At 35.8% G+C, this 16,850-nt stretch overlaps 1 protein-coding gene across 1 annotated transcript in view; it reads right to left on the bottom strand.

Moving 5' to 3' along the window:
- LOC143229013 (solute carrier family 15 member 1-like) overlaps positions 1–15,327 on the bottom strand; it is a 50,275-nt gene extending 34,948 nt beyond the window's left edge. The window contains exons 1-2 of the mRNA XM_076460629.1: positions 15,151–15,327; positions 11,408–11,495 (exon numbers count right to left, since the gene is read on the bottom strand). Coding sequence (XP_076316744.1) covers positions 11,408–11,495; positions 15,151–15,168 — 106 coding nt within the window. The 5' untranslated portion in view covers positions 15,169–15,327. The remainder of the gene's footprint in view (positions 1–11,407; positions 11,496–15,150) is intronic.
- Between the last annotated feature and the right edge of the window lie 1,523 nt (positions 15,328–16,850).

The following is a 16,850-nucleotide window of genomic DNA, read 5'->3' as shown; positions in this document are numbered from 1 at the left end:
GCGTAAGAAATAACACAAACAATTACGAACATGTCTCTCTGAAATAACCGCGAGCAAGGTAGCGCTCTTCAACCGGCATAACTGCAGTACAGCGGTACGTTTACGGTCTTACAACGCTAAAATCCAGACTTAAATACCCGTGGGAACAGCAGAGATAACTCCAACAAATCACTGAATGGTGCCTGTATTTTAAGCTCGTGTAGAAATACAGAGCTACACATAATAATGAAAATCAGAAAAACGTACAAAAGAAAAACACACACGTTAATTTAGGATCCACTACACCAAGTTTCTTACGTAGTTTTGTATTTTTAACTCCTAATACATTCACACTTTTTTTAACACTTCCAGGAAGTAAGTTAGATGATAAAGCTATCGGAACGTTCTGGTCTATTAAAGACATAAAATTAGAAAAAAATAATGCACATTTTAGTCGAGTAAATAAAGTGCAAAACAAAAATAATTCTGGCATCATTACGTAAAATAAATAGAGAAGCTGAAATTATTCACAAATGATATGTGAATTATTTTCAGTCGTGTCTTTCATTAACCCTTCTAATGTGGCACTTTAATGTGATTACACAGGGCCTGAGGGAACTATACGGCCAGTTAGGCCACGTCATAGCCTCACCATTTTTTCATGACTTGAAGAGCTACCCCATATAAATTCAATACATTAAGTTGTGTGTATTCAATATTTGTAGTTAAAATGGCTCAAGATTCAATCCCGTAGCATTAAATATTCATATATTTTCATAGGACATGACCACCGATTTCCTAGAAATGGTGATGTGGCAATAACCCGACTACTTCAAAATTGCTTCCTAAGCCAATGTTACGAATGTAAAGAATAATATTCTATTTCTAAAAATAATTTAAACTTAAGTTTTTATCAGCTAAAGACAATTGGAAAATTTAAACATGAAGCTACAACAATGAACTATCTGTAGTCTGCCTACCACGGGTATCGAAACTCGGTTTCTAGCGGTGTGCTACTTGAGGGTTGTTTGTTTGTTTGTTTGTTTTAAATTTCGCACAAATCTACACGAGGGCTATCTGTGCTAGCCGTCCCTAATTTAGCAGTGTAAGACTAGAGGGAAGGCAGCTAGTCATCACCACCCACTGCCAACTCTTGGGCTACTCTTTTACAACGAATAGTGGGATTGACCGTCACATTATAACGCCCCCACGGCTGAAAGAGCGAGCATGTTTGGCGCGACCGGGATGCGAACCCGCGACCCTGAGATTACGAGTCGCGCGCCTTAACACGCTTGGCCATGCCGGGCCGCTACTTGAGGGGGTGTGAGCTAAAGAAGAATATAAACACAATAGAAATTAAACTGAAGGCAGAATCTGTCGTGTTTCTATTTGTTAAACTGAAGGCAGAATCTGTGTTTCAGATGTTTCTATTTGTTAAACTAAAGGCAGAATCTGTCGTTTCAGATGTTTCTATTTGTTAAACTAAAGGCAGAATCTGTCGTTTCAGATGTTTCTATTTGTTAAACTGAAGGCAGAATCTGTCGTTTCAGATGTTTCTATTTGTTAAACTAAAGGCAGAATCTGTGTTTCAGATGTTTCTATTTGTTAAACTAAAGGCAGAATCTGTCGTTTCAGATGTTTCTATTTGTTAAACTAAAGGCAGAATCTGTCGTTTCAGATGTTTCTATTTGTTAAACTGAAGGCAGAATCTGTCGTTTCAGATGTTTCTATTTGTTAAACTGAAGGCAGAATCTGTCGTTTCAGATGTTTCTATTTGTTAAACTGAAGGCAGAATCTGTCGTTTCAGATGTTTCTATTTGTTAAACTGAAGGCAGAATCTGTCGTGTTTCTATTTGTTAAACTGAAGGCAGAATCTGTGTTTCAGATGTTTCTATTTGTTAAACTAAAGGCAGAATCTGTCGTTTCAGATGTTTCTATTTGTTAAACTAAAGGCAGAATCTGTCGTTTCAGATGTTTCTATTTGTTAAACTGAAGGCAGAATCTGTCGTTTCAGATGTTTCTATTTGTTAAACTGAAGGCAGAATCTGTGTTTCAGATGTTTCTATTTGTTAAACTAAAGGCAGAATCTGTCGTTTCAGATGTTTCTATTTGTTAAACTAAAGGCAGAATCTGTCGTTTCAGATGTTTCTATTTGTTAAACTGAAGGCAGAATCTGTCGTGTTTCTATTTGTTAAACTGAAGGCAGAATCTGTCGTTTCAGATGTTTCTATTTGTTAAACTGAAGGCAGAATCTGTCGTTTCAGATGTTTCTATTTGTTAAACTGAAGGCAGAATCTGTCGTGTTTCTATTTGTTAAACTGAAGGCAGAATCTGTCGTTTCAGATGTTTCTATTTGTTAAACTGAAGGCAGAATCTGTCGTTTCAGATGTTTCTATTTGTTAAACTGAAGGCAGAATCTGTCGTTTCAGATGTTTCTATTTGTTAAACTGAAGGCAGAATCTGTGTTTCCTCGTGACTTTGCAGTACGCTGGATAATATCCAAGTGTTTCCTCGTGACTTTGCAGTACGCTGGATAATATCCAAGTGTTTCCTCGTGACTTTGCAGTACGCTGGATAATATCCAAGTGTTTCCTCGTGACTTTGCAGTATGCTGGATAATATCCAAGTGTTTCCTCGTGACTTTGCAGTATGCTGGATAATATCTAAGTGTTTCCTCGTGACTTTGCAGTACGCTGGATAATATCAAGTGTTTCCTCGTGACTTTGCAGTATGCTGGATAATATCCAAGTGTTTCCTCGTGACTTTGCAGTACGCTGGATAATATCCAAGTGTTTCCTCGTGACTTTGCAGTATGCTGGATAATATCCAAGTGTTTCCTCGTGACTTTGCAGTACGCTGGATAATATCCAAGTGTTTCCTCGTGACTTTGCAGTATGCTGGATAATATCCAAGTGTTTCCTCGTGACTTTGCAGTATGCTGGATAATATCCAAGTGTTTCCTCGTGACTTTGCAGTATGCTGGATAATATCCAAGTGTTTCCTCGTGACTTTGCAGTACGCTGGATAATATCCAAGTGTTTCCTCGTGACTTTGCAGTACGCTGGATAATATCCAAGTGTTTCCTCGTGACTTTGCAGTACGCTGGATAATATCCAAGTGTTTCCTCGTGACTTTGCAGTATGCTGGATAATATCCAAGTGTTTCCTCGTGACTTTGCAGTACGCTGGATAATATCCAAGTGTTTCCTCGTGACTTTGCAGTATGCTGGATAATATCCAAGTGTTTCCTCGTGACTTTGCAGTACGCTGGATAATATCCGTGTTTCCTCGTGACTTTGCAGTATGCTGGATAATATCCGTGTTTCCTCGTGACTTTGCAGTACGCTGGATAATATCCAAGTGTTTCCTCGTGACTTTGCAGTATGCTGGATAATATCCAAGTGTTTCCTCGTGACTTTGCAGTATGCTGGATAATATCCAAGTGTTTCCTCGTGACTTTGCAGTATGCTGGATAATATCCAAGTGTTTCCTCGTGACTTTGCAGTATGCTGGATAATATCCAAGTGTTTCCTCGTGACTTTGCAGTATGCTGGATAATATCCAAGTGTTTCCTCGTGACTTTGCAGTATGCTGGATAATATCCAAGTGTTTCCTCGTGACTTTGCAGTATGCTGGATAATATCCAAGTGTTTCCTCGTGACTTTGCAGTACGCTGGATAATATCCAAGTGTTTCCTCGTGACTTTGCAGTATGCTGGATAATATCCAAGTGTTTCCTCGTGACTTTGCAGTATGCTGGATAATATCCAAGTGTTTCCTCGTGACTTTGCAGTACGCTGGATAATATCCAAGTGTTTCCTCGTGACTTTGCAGTATGCTGGATAATATCCAAGTGTTTCCTCGTGACTTTGCAGTATGCTGGATAATATCCAAGTGTTTCCTCGTGACTTTGCAGTATGCTGGATAATATCCAAGTGTTTCCTCGTGACTTTGCAGTATGCTGGATAATATCCAAGTGTTTCCTCGTGACTTTGCAGTACGCTGGATAATATCCAAGTGTTTCCTCGTGACTTTGCAGTATGCTGGATAATATCCAAGTGTTTCCTCGTGACTTTGCAGTACGCTGGATAATATCCAAGTGTTTCCTCGTGACTTTGCAGTACGCTGGATAATATCCAAGTGTTTCCTCGTGACTTTGCAGTATGCTGGATAATATCCAAGTGTTTCCTCGTGACTTTGCAGTATGCTGGATAATATCCAAGTGTTTCCTCGTGACTTTGCAGTATGCTGGATAATATCCAAGTGTTTCCTCGTGACTTTGCAGTATGCTGGATAATATCCAAGTGTTTCCTCGTGACTTTGCAGTATGCTGGATAATATCCAAGTGTTTCCTCGTGACTTTGCAGTATGCTGGATAATATCCAAGTGTTTCCTGATGGTTTTGCAAAATACTGGATAATGTCCAAATGTTTACTTATGGCTTTGCAGGATATTGACTAGTGCTTTCTAGTGGCTTTGCAGGATACTTTTTAATATTCAAGTGTCCAAACTATCCGTCCTCCTGTGGCTCAGCGGTTAAAGCTGAAGGCTTATTGCGCCAAACCCGGGTTTCCATATCCGTGGTGAGCACACAGTACAGATAGTAAAATGCTCAGAATTGTGCTTGACTAAAATTAAGCTAACAAACCCAACCTATCCTGCAGCTCACCGCTTGCCTGACACTTAGTTCGGCCGGTTTCGAGTAACTTTGCATGTCATTAGTAAGTATAAAGTAGGGCAAAATGAAAAAAAAGAATAGACTTAATGTAGTGGTGAACCGTATGTATATGTATATACGTATGTATGTGTAGGTTTTTTTTTAACTGTGGTGGGCAATATATTATTAAAAAACATACATATAGAACATAATTAGATCCTGATGAAAACATTGCGTTTCGAACGGACGTTTTTCCGAACAAAAACTTCATGATACGAAAATTTCGAATGCATTTAGATAATATCAACATAATTGTAATAAAGACATGACGTTTGAGACTTTCTTCCGAACAAGGCCCGGGATGGCCAAGTGGTTAAGACACTCGACTCGTAATCTGAGAAGCACAAAATCGAATCCTCATCACACCAAACATGCTCGCGCATTCAACCATGAGGGCATTATAATGTGACGGTCTATCCCACTATTCGTTGGTAAAAGAGTAGCTCAAGTTTTGACTATGACTGGTAATGACTAACTGTCTTCCTTCTAGTCTTATACTGTTAGATTAGGGATGACTACCGCAAATAGCCTTCGTGTAGCTTTGTGCGAAATTCAAAACAAAACAAACCTAGCGTTCCGCAGGAACTAGTAGTTATACCAATGATGTTAATCAGTGTTGAAGGTTAAGAAACTGGAAAATATTTAGAGACAAGAATATAAATACGAGTAATATATATTAAGTTAGTCCTCTAGTGAGAATTATCATATCTATAGATCAATTAAACAAGAACGTTACGATCAAACACTTCATGATATGAAAATTTCATATTCAAAATTTGTTTTTCTTTGAAATTCCCGCAAAGCTTCGCGAAGGCTATTTGCACTAGTCGTCCCAAATTTTGAAGTGTAAGACCAGAAGGAAGGCAGCAAGTCGTCACCACCCACCGCCAACTCGAAGGCTCCTCTTTTACCAACGAATAGTGGGATTGACTGTTACATTATAACGCCCCCACACCTGTTATTGTGAGCATGTTTGGTGTGACGGGTATTCGAACCCCTGACCTTCAGATTATGGGTCGAGTGCTTTAACCACCTGGCCATGCTGGGCCTCATTTCGAATATATCAGCTATTGATTCCAAATTGTAAACTAGCTTTTTTAAAATAAAAATATATAAAAGTATTGTCAAAAATCTCAGTAGAACATTTGATTGGCATTATTGGACAGCAGCGCTTAAAAGTGACAATACTGAATTTGGGTATTTTCTTAACTAAAATGTTGTTTCAAAAAATGTCAGAAAGGTAAATATGAAAAACAAAGGTGGCAAACTTAATTTACCTTGCCAAAATGGCATCACCGTACTGAATCCAAAGTGTCAGTAAAAAATCTATTTGGATCGATAATGAGTTCTGGATTGAAAACACGCAACGGTTCTCAGGTAGACCATAAAAATTCTCCGTGTTAAAACACTTATACTTTAACATACTGAATAGTCTTTTAATTGAACTGAATTATTACTGAGATTATTTTTTTATATTTAGACATAAAATTGTAGAAGTGAATGAAATCATTACCAATGTTTTGAAATTGTATGTGGGCATGTTTCATACTATAATGGAATTATCGCTTATATGATACTGTAAAAGGTTTTTTATTACGCGATGTGCAACCCCAGACTTTGCAAAATTATTATCCTTTGTGCATGTAGATATGCAATAGAGATCAGAATTTTCCCGTTTTACCTCTGTTTCCCGTCATGGAGAACTTTATTTTTCTTCATTCTCATGGTGCAGATATGACGTCAAGAATCGGATTTAATGCACTGGCTCCACAGGTAATTAAAAGTAATCTTTCTACTTAAAAACAGTAGAACTGATCTTTCAAAAAATAAATTTTAAACTAAATAGGTAACTCAAGAAACATCATTACGATTACTTCAAACTCGTTGTGACAAAGAATGCAAAGGTTTTGAGCCTAAAACAAACGTTATTTACTTTTATTACGTTAGTAGAAACACGTAAATTTTCTTGTATACATAAACAATGCTCATGAGTAACGTTTCTCTCAAAACACATATCTAAAGGGAGTACCACATGCAAGAAAAGCCTCAAAATAATGTCATCGAATGTTGATTTACGAGTAATGTAATTTTATCTCCACAATGGACGAATGCACCTGAAACTGTAATAAAACAAATCTTTTCTGCTGGTTGGTGAACAACTAGTTTCTTTCTCCGATACAAAAATCAGGTAAAAATTCCAGTTAGCGTTCCATAAGATTAAAAATACAGTGTTTCTCGAGGCGAACCAGTATTTTAGGTAGGGATTCCTCAGTCCAAGGAGAGTCTTGACAAAGGACGTTATACGAAAACAACTTACGCTGATAATCTGATGTCTGAAGAACCATCTCAAAGACCAACAGAAGACGCCAATTCTGATTTCCCTGTATGACGAGATTCATACACTTCCAGTCATACACGATTCAGATAAAAGAAAAAAAGAGAGACTCAGAAGATGGCTTCACTTTAATAGTTTTCCATGTTCAATTAAACTTCTCTATGTATATCAATATACATGTATATTATTTTAATTCTATTTAAAACTTTTTTTTCTTTAAATGAAAATTGTATGATGTACTTTAGTTATTCTACATTATGTTACCCCAAAGAGGGAAGCCTATGATCCAAGGATCGATTATCCCAAAGAAAGAAGTTTATAATCCTTGGAATAATCAGTTATCCCAAGGAAGAAACCCTATGATCCTAAGATAAAATATAGCAAGGAAAGAAGCCTGGGAATTCATGTTTAGAGTCTTAAGGAAGAAAGTTTATGACTCTGTGTTATGGTATTCGAAAGAAGGAAGGTTGTGATCCTTAGTTTCACAAACCTAATTCATCATTTGATTTTTTTGGCTAAAATTGTAGCTAGCTTCCATAGTAAGAGTCTGATTTTATTACATCAGAATTAGTTGGACAAATCAACATGTTCCTTCTATATTAAACTAGTTACAGATTAAACAACATCCACTAGTTACATATTGAACATTACGTTCACTACTTACAGATTAAACAACATTACGTTCACTAATTACAGACTAAACAATATTACATTCACTAGTTACAAAAGTCTGTTATTGTTTTTCAAATCATGTTTAACACCTGCATCGCATTTAGCCACCGGTTGATACATTTGCCACATATCAAATTTTCTAATCAAAGTTCTCGGGATAACAAACCAGTCGATTTGATACTAGTTTAGCTCAACCGTAAACGTAGCACGCTTCGTGTTATCGGTTCAGTGGTCAGTCAATGATCTATATCTACTGAACTCTTCTTCGTAAAAAGTACATTTGCAAATTCCAGGAATAGCGTAAAAAATAAAATAAAAGTTGAAATAAACAAAACAAAAGTTTCATCCTAGTAGACTTAACATGACAATGAAGCGTTAGGGCAAACAGAAATTTATTGGTAGATATATTATGAAATTTTCAGTTTTCTGTAACATTTGTATGTGCAACAACGTTCAGTAATTGTGTAATGTTTCATAGTCAGAACATGAGATGGGTGCTTATCCTCCCTACTTCTCTAAATAACATCCAATTTCCAAGGATATCAGATAAAAAATATTAAATATCAATATATGGATGTTATATATATATATAGTACCTATAACATGTATATATATATAGTACATATAACGTATATATATATATAGTACATATAACATATATATAGTACATATACGTCAAGACGTAACAGCGACATCTTCTCTTATGCATTCTTTTTCTTCTAAATTCACTATATTTCGCTCACATTTTCAAGAGCTATTGTACACAAAATATACGCCCCTTGTGGTTGGTATTTTCTTAGCTACACAATGAGCTATCTGTGCTGTGTCCACAGTGAGTATCGAAACGCCATATTTTTGCGTTATTAGCTCTCAGAATTATCGTGCAACCAACAGGGGTGATTCTTTTATTTGTTTGTAGCTAAGCACAAACAAAGCTATAACAGTACTGTGTGTCTACCACTGGGGAGTAGCTGCAACCTTTCCAACAAAAATCAGCACTGAACAGACTGTCCATTGGTGAGCTCTAGACTAATATGTTGTACGAAACACAGAAGACGAAAAACTAATTTATTATAATAGGCACTGAACAAACTACAGACTGTCCATTGGTGAGCTCTAGAATAATATGTTGTACGAAACACAGAAGACGAAAAACTAATTTATTATAATAGGCACTGAACAGACTACAGACTGTCCATTGGTGAGTCTAGACTAATATGTTGTACGAAACACAGAAGACGAAAAACTAATTTATTATAATATCAGGTCATCCCATAAATAATGTCCGAAAATTTAATACAGAAAGTGCATCATCATTTCTGTCTTTGTAGAAGGCTTTAATGACTAAAATATATAGTAGGACGTGTATGAAAATGTTCAGAAAAATAAAATAACTAACCTAACTCCACTTTTTCAGGTCATTAATCAAATAAACCCTTGTGAAGATGGATGTTTCATGTAGTTCCTGCTGTACTATTGCCTTTTTAAAACTCATAAAGCACTATATGCCTAATGTTCTCCTCAGACACATCCATCTTCATGAATGCGGAGTTTCTCAATAAAAGAAAATGTCAAAGGTGGTTTCAGAAGTTTAGATCAAATAACTTCAGCTTAAGTGGTGCGCAACGTTTAGATCGTGCTGTTGAGTTTAATGATGACTTGATGCTGGCTGCACTTGATAAAGATTGTGCTGTATCAGTTAAAGAACTAGCACAGAAACTTAGTTCAACCCATTCAACAGTTCGCCGTCATCTGGAAAAGCTTGGAAGGGTGTCAAAACTTAGAAAATGGGTCTCCCGTGATTTGACAGAAGAGTTGACATATGCACTTCTCCGCACTCTCATGAAGGTAACTCACCTTTATTGGACAGGTTAGTGACTGGAGATGAAAAATAGATATTTTATAAAAATGTTAAGAGCTGCAGACAATGGCTAAATGCAGGTAACTTGGCTAAAGCACAGCCCAAAATGGACCTCCACCCTAGGAAAGTCTTGCTAAGCATTTGGTGGGATATTGTTGGTGTGATTCACTTTTAGTTGCTGCCATTCAATGTAACAATTACACCAGACTTCTATTGTCAACAGTTAGAGCGCTAGCATGTTGCACTGAAAGAAAAGAGGCCTGCTTTGATCACCTGTAAAGGTGTTGTGTTACACCAAGATAATGCACAGGCCCATACAGCAAGGATCACATCTGCACCAGGATAATACACGGTTCCATACAGCAAGGATCACATCTGCACCAGGATAATGTACAGGCCCATACAGCAAGGATCACATCTGCAAAGAGTGAAAAGCTAGACTGGAAAAAACTTCCACATCCTCCTTATTCTCCAGACCTTGCCCCATCTGATTATCATATATTTCAAAGTCTGCAGAACTATCTTAATAAAAAAGAGCTTGGAACACATGAAGATGTCAAAACTACCCTCTCTACATTCTTTTCCTTCAAACTCCAAGAATTTTATAGAAGTGGCATTCAGAAGCTTGTGAATCGTTATCATGAAGTAACTAATAATAATGGAACATACATTATTGATTAACTAACATTAAAAGCGTTTGAAATTCTTTATCTTTTTTTGAACCTAAAATCGGACATTACTTAAGGGATGGCCTGATTAATATTCAGTTTTACCTGTCTGTTTTTTGTTTTCTTTTTGTCTGCACACGCACCTTACTACTTGCGCATGTACTAATTTCAACTGATGTAAACAAGAGGCGGATATAAATATATTTTAGTAGACGTTTTGTATAACATATTAAAAGTTAAAAGTTTTTAGAACAACGTTATATGTTTATTTACTGATACGTTTAATTAATACGTTAAAGTTTATAGATTAATTATGGCTAGAATTCTCATGTGAAACAAAATTATGAATTTAGTATTTTGGGCAAACAACGTAAATGTATGTGTATTCGTGAAAAACAAGATTAAATCTTTATTCCCTGCTTGTTTGTTTTGTACTTCCATACCAGGTATTAATGTACCTTGAAGTCGAAATACGTCTTCAAAAACACATTCATTCTTCGTCTGTTTGTTTGTTTTTTTTTAATTTCGCGTAAAGCTAGATGAGGGCTATCTGCGTTAGCCGTCCCTAATTTAGTAGTGTAAGACTAGAGGGAAGGCAGCTAGTCATCATCACCCACTGCCAACTCTTGAGCGACTATTTTACCAATGAATCGTGGGATTGACCGTCACATTATAATGCCCCTACGGCTGAAGGGCGAATATGTTTTGTGCAACGGGGATTCGAACCCGCGACCCTTAGATTACGAGTCGAAAGCCTTAACCCACTGGCCATGCCCCATTCTTCGTCAATCAAGTATTAGCAAACACGTTAAAAAGTGAGTATTAAATATATTGTAAATTCAAATTCGAAATTCTTAAACTTCCGTAGGAAATTATGGCCATTATAAACTTATGAATAGATGTTCATGTCTATGGTTATTCTTATATATTTCTTACATCCAAAATTCTCAACCTTATATAAAAACACTCCTTATAAACATATGAAAAGATATTTATGTCTGTGTTTTTTCTGGAGGCATGACGATTGTTTAACAACTACACGCTACAACATAATTTTGACCTCATGCAAAAGTTTTAATAGGAAATAATAACATTGAGAATAAAAATCTCAACTTTTTAAAAACTCAAACGCCACTTATGGAGTTTCAGGATATTAACTTACAGAAAATATACTAACCTTTCATTCCATAGTAAGAGAATCGCTCACAAAACTCGTTACCGATGATGAAAAAGACTGCTTTCGGGTATTTCGGTTTCTCCATTTCCTGTTAAAAAAATCAAATAAGTATAAAACACGCAATGTTTACTAACTCTTAGGTGTTAAGTACTTATAGTAGGATTGTGACGATCGAATGTCAATCTTTGTTAAGCTTGTTAACCTGTACGGTCAATGTAAGTATTAATTATATGACTAAGTCAATACCGTTGCTACAAGTTGTATAACAATTAAAACAACAACTTTAACATACATTTAAGGAAATAGGATTTCATTTATATTTCAATACTTTGAAAACTTTATAGTTCGTTTTTTTCGTTCGTGTCATCAATATAGCATTGTTTTATTTATTAATTCATTAAAACTCAGAACAGTTAGAGCATCAATTTTTATTTACTGCTGAGAATGTTTTTTTAGAAACTCGCCTGACAATACTTATAAAGTTTAATTTACATTTGAAGATTTCTTGACTGATATTCATTTTTTAACCCTCTACATTTATATTGGGAATATGAATTAGATTAATTTTCGCTCACTACGCCCTCTGAAACCGTGTGCGCAACTCACATGGCAGTTGTTGATCATTTATATTAGCTGCGAGTGCAAACATGTCAGAAGCGAGACAGTTTAAAAAAAAAATAAAGGTGTGTGTTTTCTCATAGCAAAGCCACATTGGGTTACCTGTTGAGTCCACCGAGGGGAATCGAACCCAAAAAGTAATGAGCTATAAGATATAAAAATAAACCCTCTTTGAACTTATTGCATTATATATCTATATGCGGATCAGACGTAACTTTGTGGTTAAGAGTACTGGAACTGTGAAACCGAGGAGTCATGGTTCGCGTCAGGTCTCCCTGTACAGTTTAATAAATTTATCTCATGAGTTGAGGGTAAATAATGTTGACTAGATGCGTCCTCTCTAGTCTATCAGTTCAAAATTAGGGATGGCTGTGATTTGAGTAAGCATATTTTATGATACTGTCAGTATAAGTAGCGTATTTCTTTATGTTTAAAAATATTGTTCTTGGCTAATGCAAATTTTTATGTGAACTTTGTTTGAGGCATAGTGACAAATTAAATGTGATATTTATACTCCAAAACCAAGCGTGTTTTGTCTGCACGAACATTCTAGAAACGGAATATGAGAAACTCTCAATGGGAAACAATAAGTGCCCAAGCGAGTCAGTTAGGAAGCGTCACTTAGCGAAGTTTTTCGTGTTAATGATAATTGGAAGATACCCATTATGATGCGAATAAAGAATTTCCACAAATATCTGACGGACGGAACTAATGTCGACCAATAATCACATCTCTTTTTTTTTTCTTTTTATATTTCCGCAATTATATGAGACACATTGTTGGATCATTTGTTAACTAAAACGTATGAGACACGCATTATTGGATCATTTGTTAACTAAAACGTATCCAAGCTCGCATGTTTTTTGTTTTTTTTATGACTATGTATATCATGCCTTCAAGTGGCACAGCGTTTTGTTTGTAGAATTGCAACTCTAAAAACCGGGTTGCGATACCCATTATGGGCCGGGCACAGGTAGCCCATTGTGTAGCTTTATGCTTAATTACAAACAAACAAATTATATATCATCTTCGTTTTTGTTTTGTTTGTTCGTATTTTTGCGCAAAGCTAAACAAGTATTCCTTGAGTTAGACTTCCCCAAATTAGAATTAAGGAAGGTGACTCGTTAACGCATCAACCGCTAAAACTCTTGGCCTTACCTAACTGAAGAATGAATTAGACTGTCGCTTTTATAACGCACATAGCCCCAGAATGCAAAGCATGACTTTTTAGCTGTGGAACACAAAACAATTGGCCACACTCAACCTCGTATACTATCTTTACACAATTGGTTAGTTCAATAAGTATGTATTATATATACATATATTAAACCACACGGTTTTAGACATTAGAATAGTGAAAGACGAAGCCTGTGAAAACTGGAAACAAAATAAAAACATATTATCTAAAGTTGCTTTCTTTGCATCCAGTATAAACCTTGATGAATTGTTTACGATTTTATTAAAGGGAAAAGGTCCGGCATGGCCAGGAGGGTTAAGGCGTTCGACTCGTAATCTGAAGGTCGCTTGTTCGAATTCCAGTCGCACCAAACATGCTCGCCATTTCAGCCGTGGGGGCGTTATAATATTACAATCAATCCCACTATTCGTTGATAAAAGAGTATCCCAAGTTGGTGGTGGGTGGTGATGACTAGCTAGCTACCTTCCCTCTAGCCTTACACTGTTAAATTAGGGACGACTAGTGCAGATAGCCCTCGTGTAACTTGTTGCGAAATTCAAATTCAAAACATTAAAGAGAAAAACAGTTTTTATCCTATTTTTTACGTATTTGCTTACGCTAGATGACAGCAACTGTTTGTTGGCTTATTGAATTTTGCGCAAAGCTAATTGAGTACTATCTATGCTAACCGCCCCTACTTTTGAAGGAATAAACTTAAGGGAAAGCAACAAGTCAACACCACCCACCGCCAACTCTTGAGCTACTCTTGTAAGACCGAATAGTGGGATTGACCGCCATATTTTATAAAGATCTCACGAGTAAAAGGGCGAGATGTTCAGTTACGGAACTTGAACACGCGACCCGTAAATTGCACGTAGAACACCCTAATCATTGAGTCATACCAGGTCCAGACGGTAACTGTAATCATGAAAAAAGAATGCTTTGTAAGAAACGTCATTTCAAAACTAAAACGCATTTCAACAAATAAAGCTTCTATTGTATCAAATTTTCAATTATATTAATAAAACCAAATCTACTGGATTTCAAGATGTATACAACATTTTGTTTCCACATTCTAACTAACATAAAATAACTTTTGTAACATGACATACGTAATTAATTCCAACTTTATGATTTTGCTCTCTCTTAATAGAACGTCAGCTGCGCAGGTCATTCCGAATGAAGCTGCCACGTGACAGTCATTAATTGATTATTTTCGATTGATAAAAAAAATTACACTTTGAAATCTATCCACAGTAAGAAAAAAATTACATTCATATCTTGTATCGAAATATGAATACACTTTGGAGAAACGTGAAAAGAAACTTGCTCTATAGATAGAAATAAACGTCACGTGCACTTTACAATGACGTCAAACAGACAATACATAATCACAAGATAATATAGGTACATACATTATTATAACAAATATCGTTAAGAGCTGAGCCTCTTTTTATTACATTATATATATCTGGCATACAAGCTATAGGTAGCAAAAGAGAGAGATATGTATTTTAAAGGGTCAGTCGACATTTGAATATGCAAGTTTTATACGACTTTTGGCTCTCCTGGTTATATCTACTTAACAAAGGAAAGTGGGAACTTCTTTTTTAATTATCTTTATGTTTAAGATGCCTACATTTAATATATAACGAAAATATGTTTTGTTACTTGGTAATGATGCTTTTAAATGTAATTAAACGGGAGCCTTTAAACAATCAGCATATTTAACTTACTACTTCTTTCTTGTTACCCAGAAGTATATTTTTACGTTTTCATTTGTATTTTTGTACTTTATATGTAGCTGAAACGATTAAAGGCATATAAAGAACAGTTTAAGGACCTCAAACTGGTCACCTTATTTTACAACTCCACTTTGCAAGTAAACACACATTATCTTGTGTTTATATACAATATATAACCAGAGTGATAAATCAAATCCACTCACCGCTGATTTAAGAGTCATGATGACTTTAATGTCCAAACAACCAACGAAGAATAAAATTCTGACCAGGAATTTTCATAAATATAGAGCTCGTGCACACTTATGTCACTTCCACGCGTAGAGTCAGCGACGTGTAATCCTCTCCACCTTTGTCCTGTTTACCAGCCACGAGTACTAATATCAACTAACTGTGACACATTTCCAAACCAGTTAAAGCTCCGCCCTCCATTCCAGGATGAAGCTAGCAATTGGTAGAACCAAATAATTAAATATAAAATAAAACAGTACAAAACGGTGTACAAGAAACAGCTAAGAATGATTAAGAGAGTGCATCAACCCACACCTTCTAACTGTAAATAAAATAACTTAATATAAACTACAACATTGAGAGAAATACTGTAGTTTTGAAGAAAAAAAATCGTCCTGAAGTATCGATCATACGGAACGACCTGACCTTCTGGAAAAATTATTCATTCTTTACACTTGGTAAAGGCTAGAAGCCGAAACATCGAGTAGTTAATAAATATTTTTATAAGGTTATAGATCTTTTTATCATTATAACAATTACAATAATTTCATCGTGTATATTATTGTTTTAGAATTACATGACAGTCATCAGAGAGAAAATAACGTATGCACTATTAATATTTGATTTTTTCGATTGAAGCTAGTGCAAGTCTGATTATAATACTTAGACCAAACGTGGGGTACGAACAGATTAGTGACAAATCCGATAATCCGAACACTTACGGAAGATGACCCTTTCGGAAGCGTTTGGATAATCAATTTTAAAAAAAATTATGATTGTAGGTTTGACAACATTCTGAAATACCTGAGAAAAATGTGGGGAATTGAACCCTGGAAATTAACGTTATAGATCTGAAGATTACCAGGGAGGACTACATCTAGGTAAAATAAACAAACAAATTTACATCCTCAAAAAGAATGTATTTCAAGCTCCCCAGTGGAAAAGTGGGATATCTGAGGGCCTTTTAACGTTAAAAACTGGATTTCAACACACGTGATGAGCAAAGCATAGAGTTCATTGTGAAGTTTTGTGCTTAACTTCAAACAATCAAATGTATTTCAGAAATAATTAACATTAGGGTAGAAATAATTAGGCAAGGCATATTTTAAAACATAAAATAAACTTTGTGTAACAATCTAATCAACAAGTATAACAAAAAATTGAATAGAAAGAAACAAACGCACGCGCACATGACATGAATAATTTGCAGGAAATAACAGAAATTGATAAAAAATATTAATTACTAAGCCTTGTATTGTTATTGTATTGTTATTCATACGATTGTTTACATTCACTTGAAAAATAATTCCACACCTTTTTCTTACCAACGTCCCTGAAGAAACCTCGTTCATCAGTTTGTTTGTTTTTGTATTTTGCGCAAAGTTACTCGAGGGCTATCTGCGCTACCCATCCCTAATTTATCAGGGACTAGAGGGAAGGCACTAGTTATCGCTACTTACCGCCAACTCATGGGCTACTCTTTTACCAACGAATAGTGGGATTGACCGTCACAGTATAATGCTCTCATGACTAAAAGGGCGAACATGTTTGATGCGACTGAGATTCGAACCCGCGATCCTCAGATTACGAGTTGAGTACCTCAACTACCTAGCCATGCCAGGTCTTCATTCATAAGTAGAAAGTCAAAAGACGGTCTGTGAATTAAACTTTCCGC

This window comes from Tachypleus tridentatus, chromosome 10, assembly GCF_004210375.1.
Source record: "Tachypleus tridentatus isolate NWPU-2018 chromosome 10, ASM421037v1, whole genome shotgun sequence".
In the NCBI taxonomy this organism is placed as follows: Eukaryota; Metazoa; Arthropoda; class Merostomata; order Xiphosura; family Limulidae; genus Tachypleus; species Tachypleus tridentatus.
This window is presented reverse-complemented; position numbering and strand designations above follow the sequence as displayed.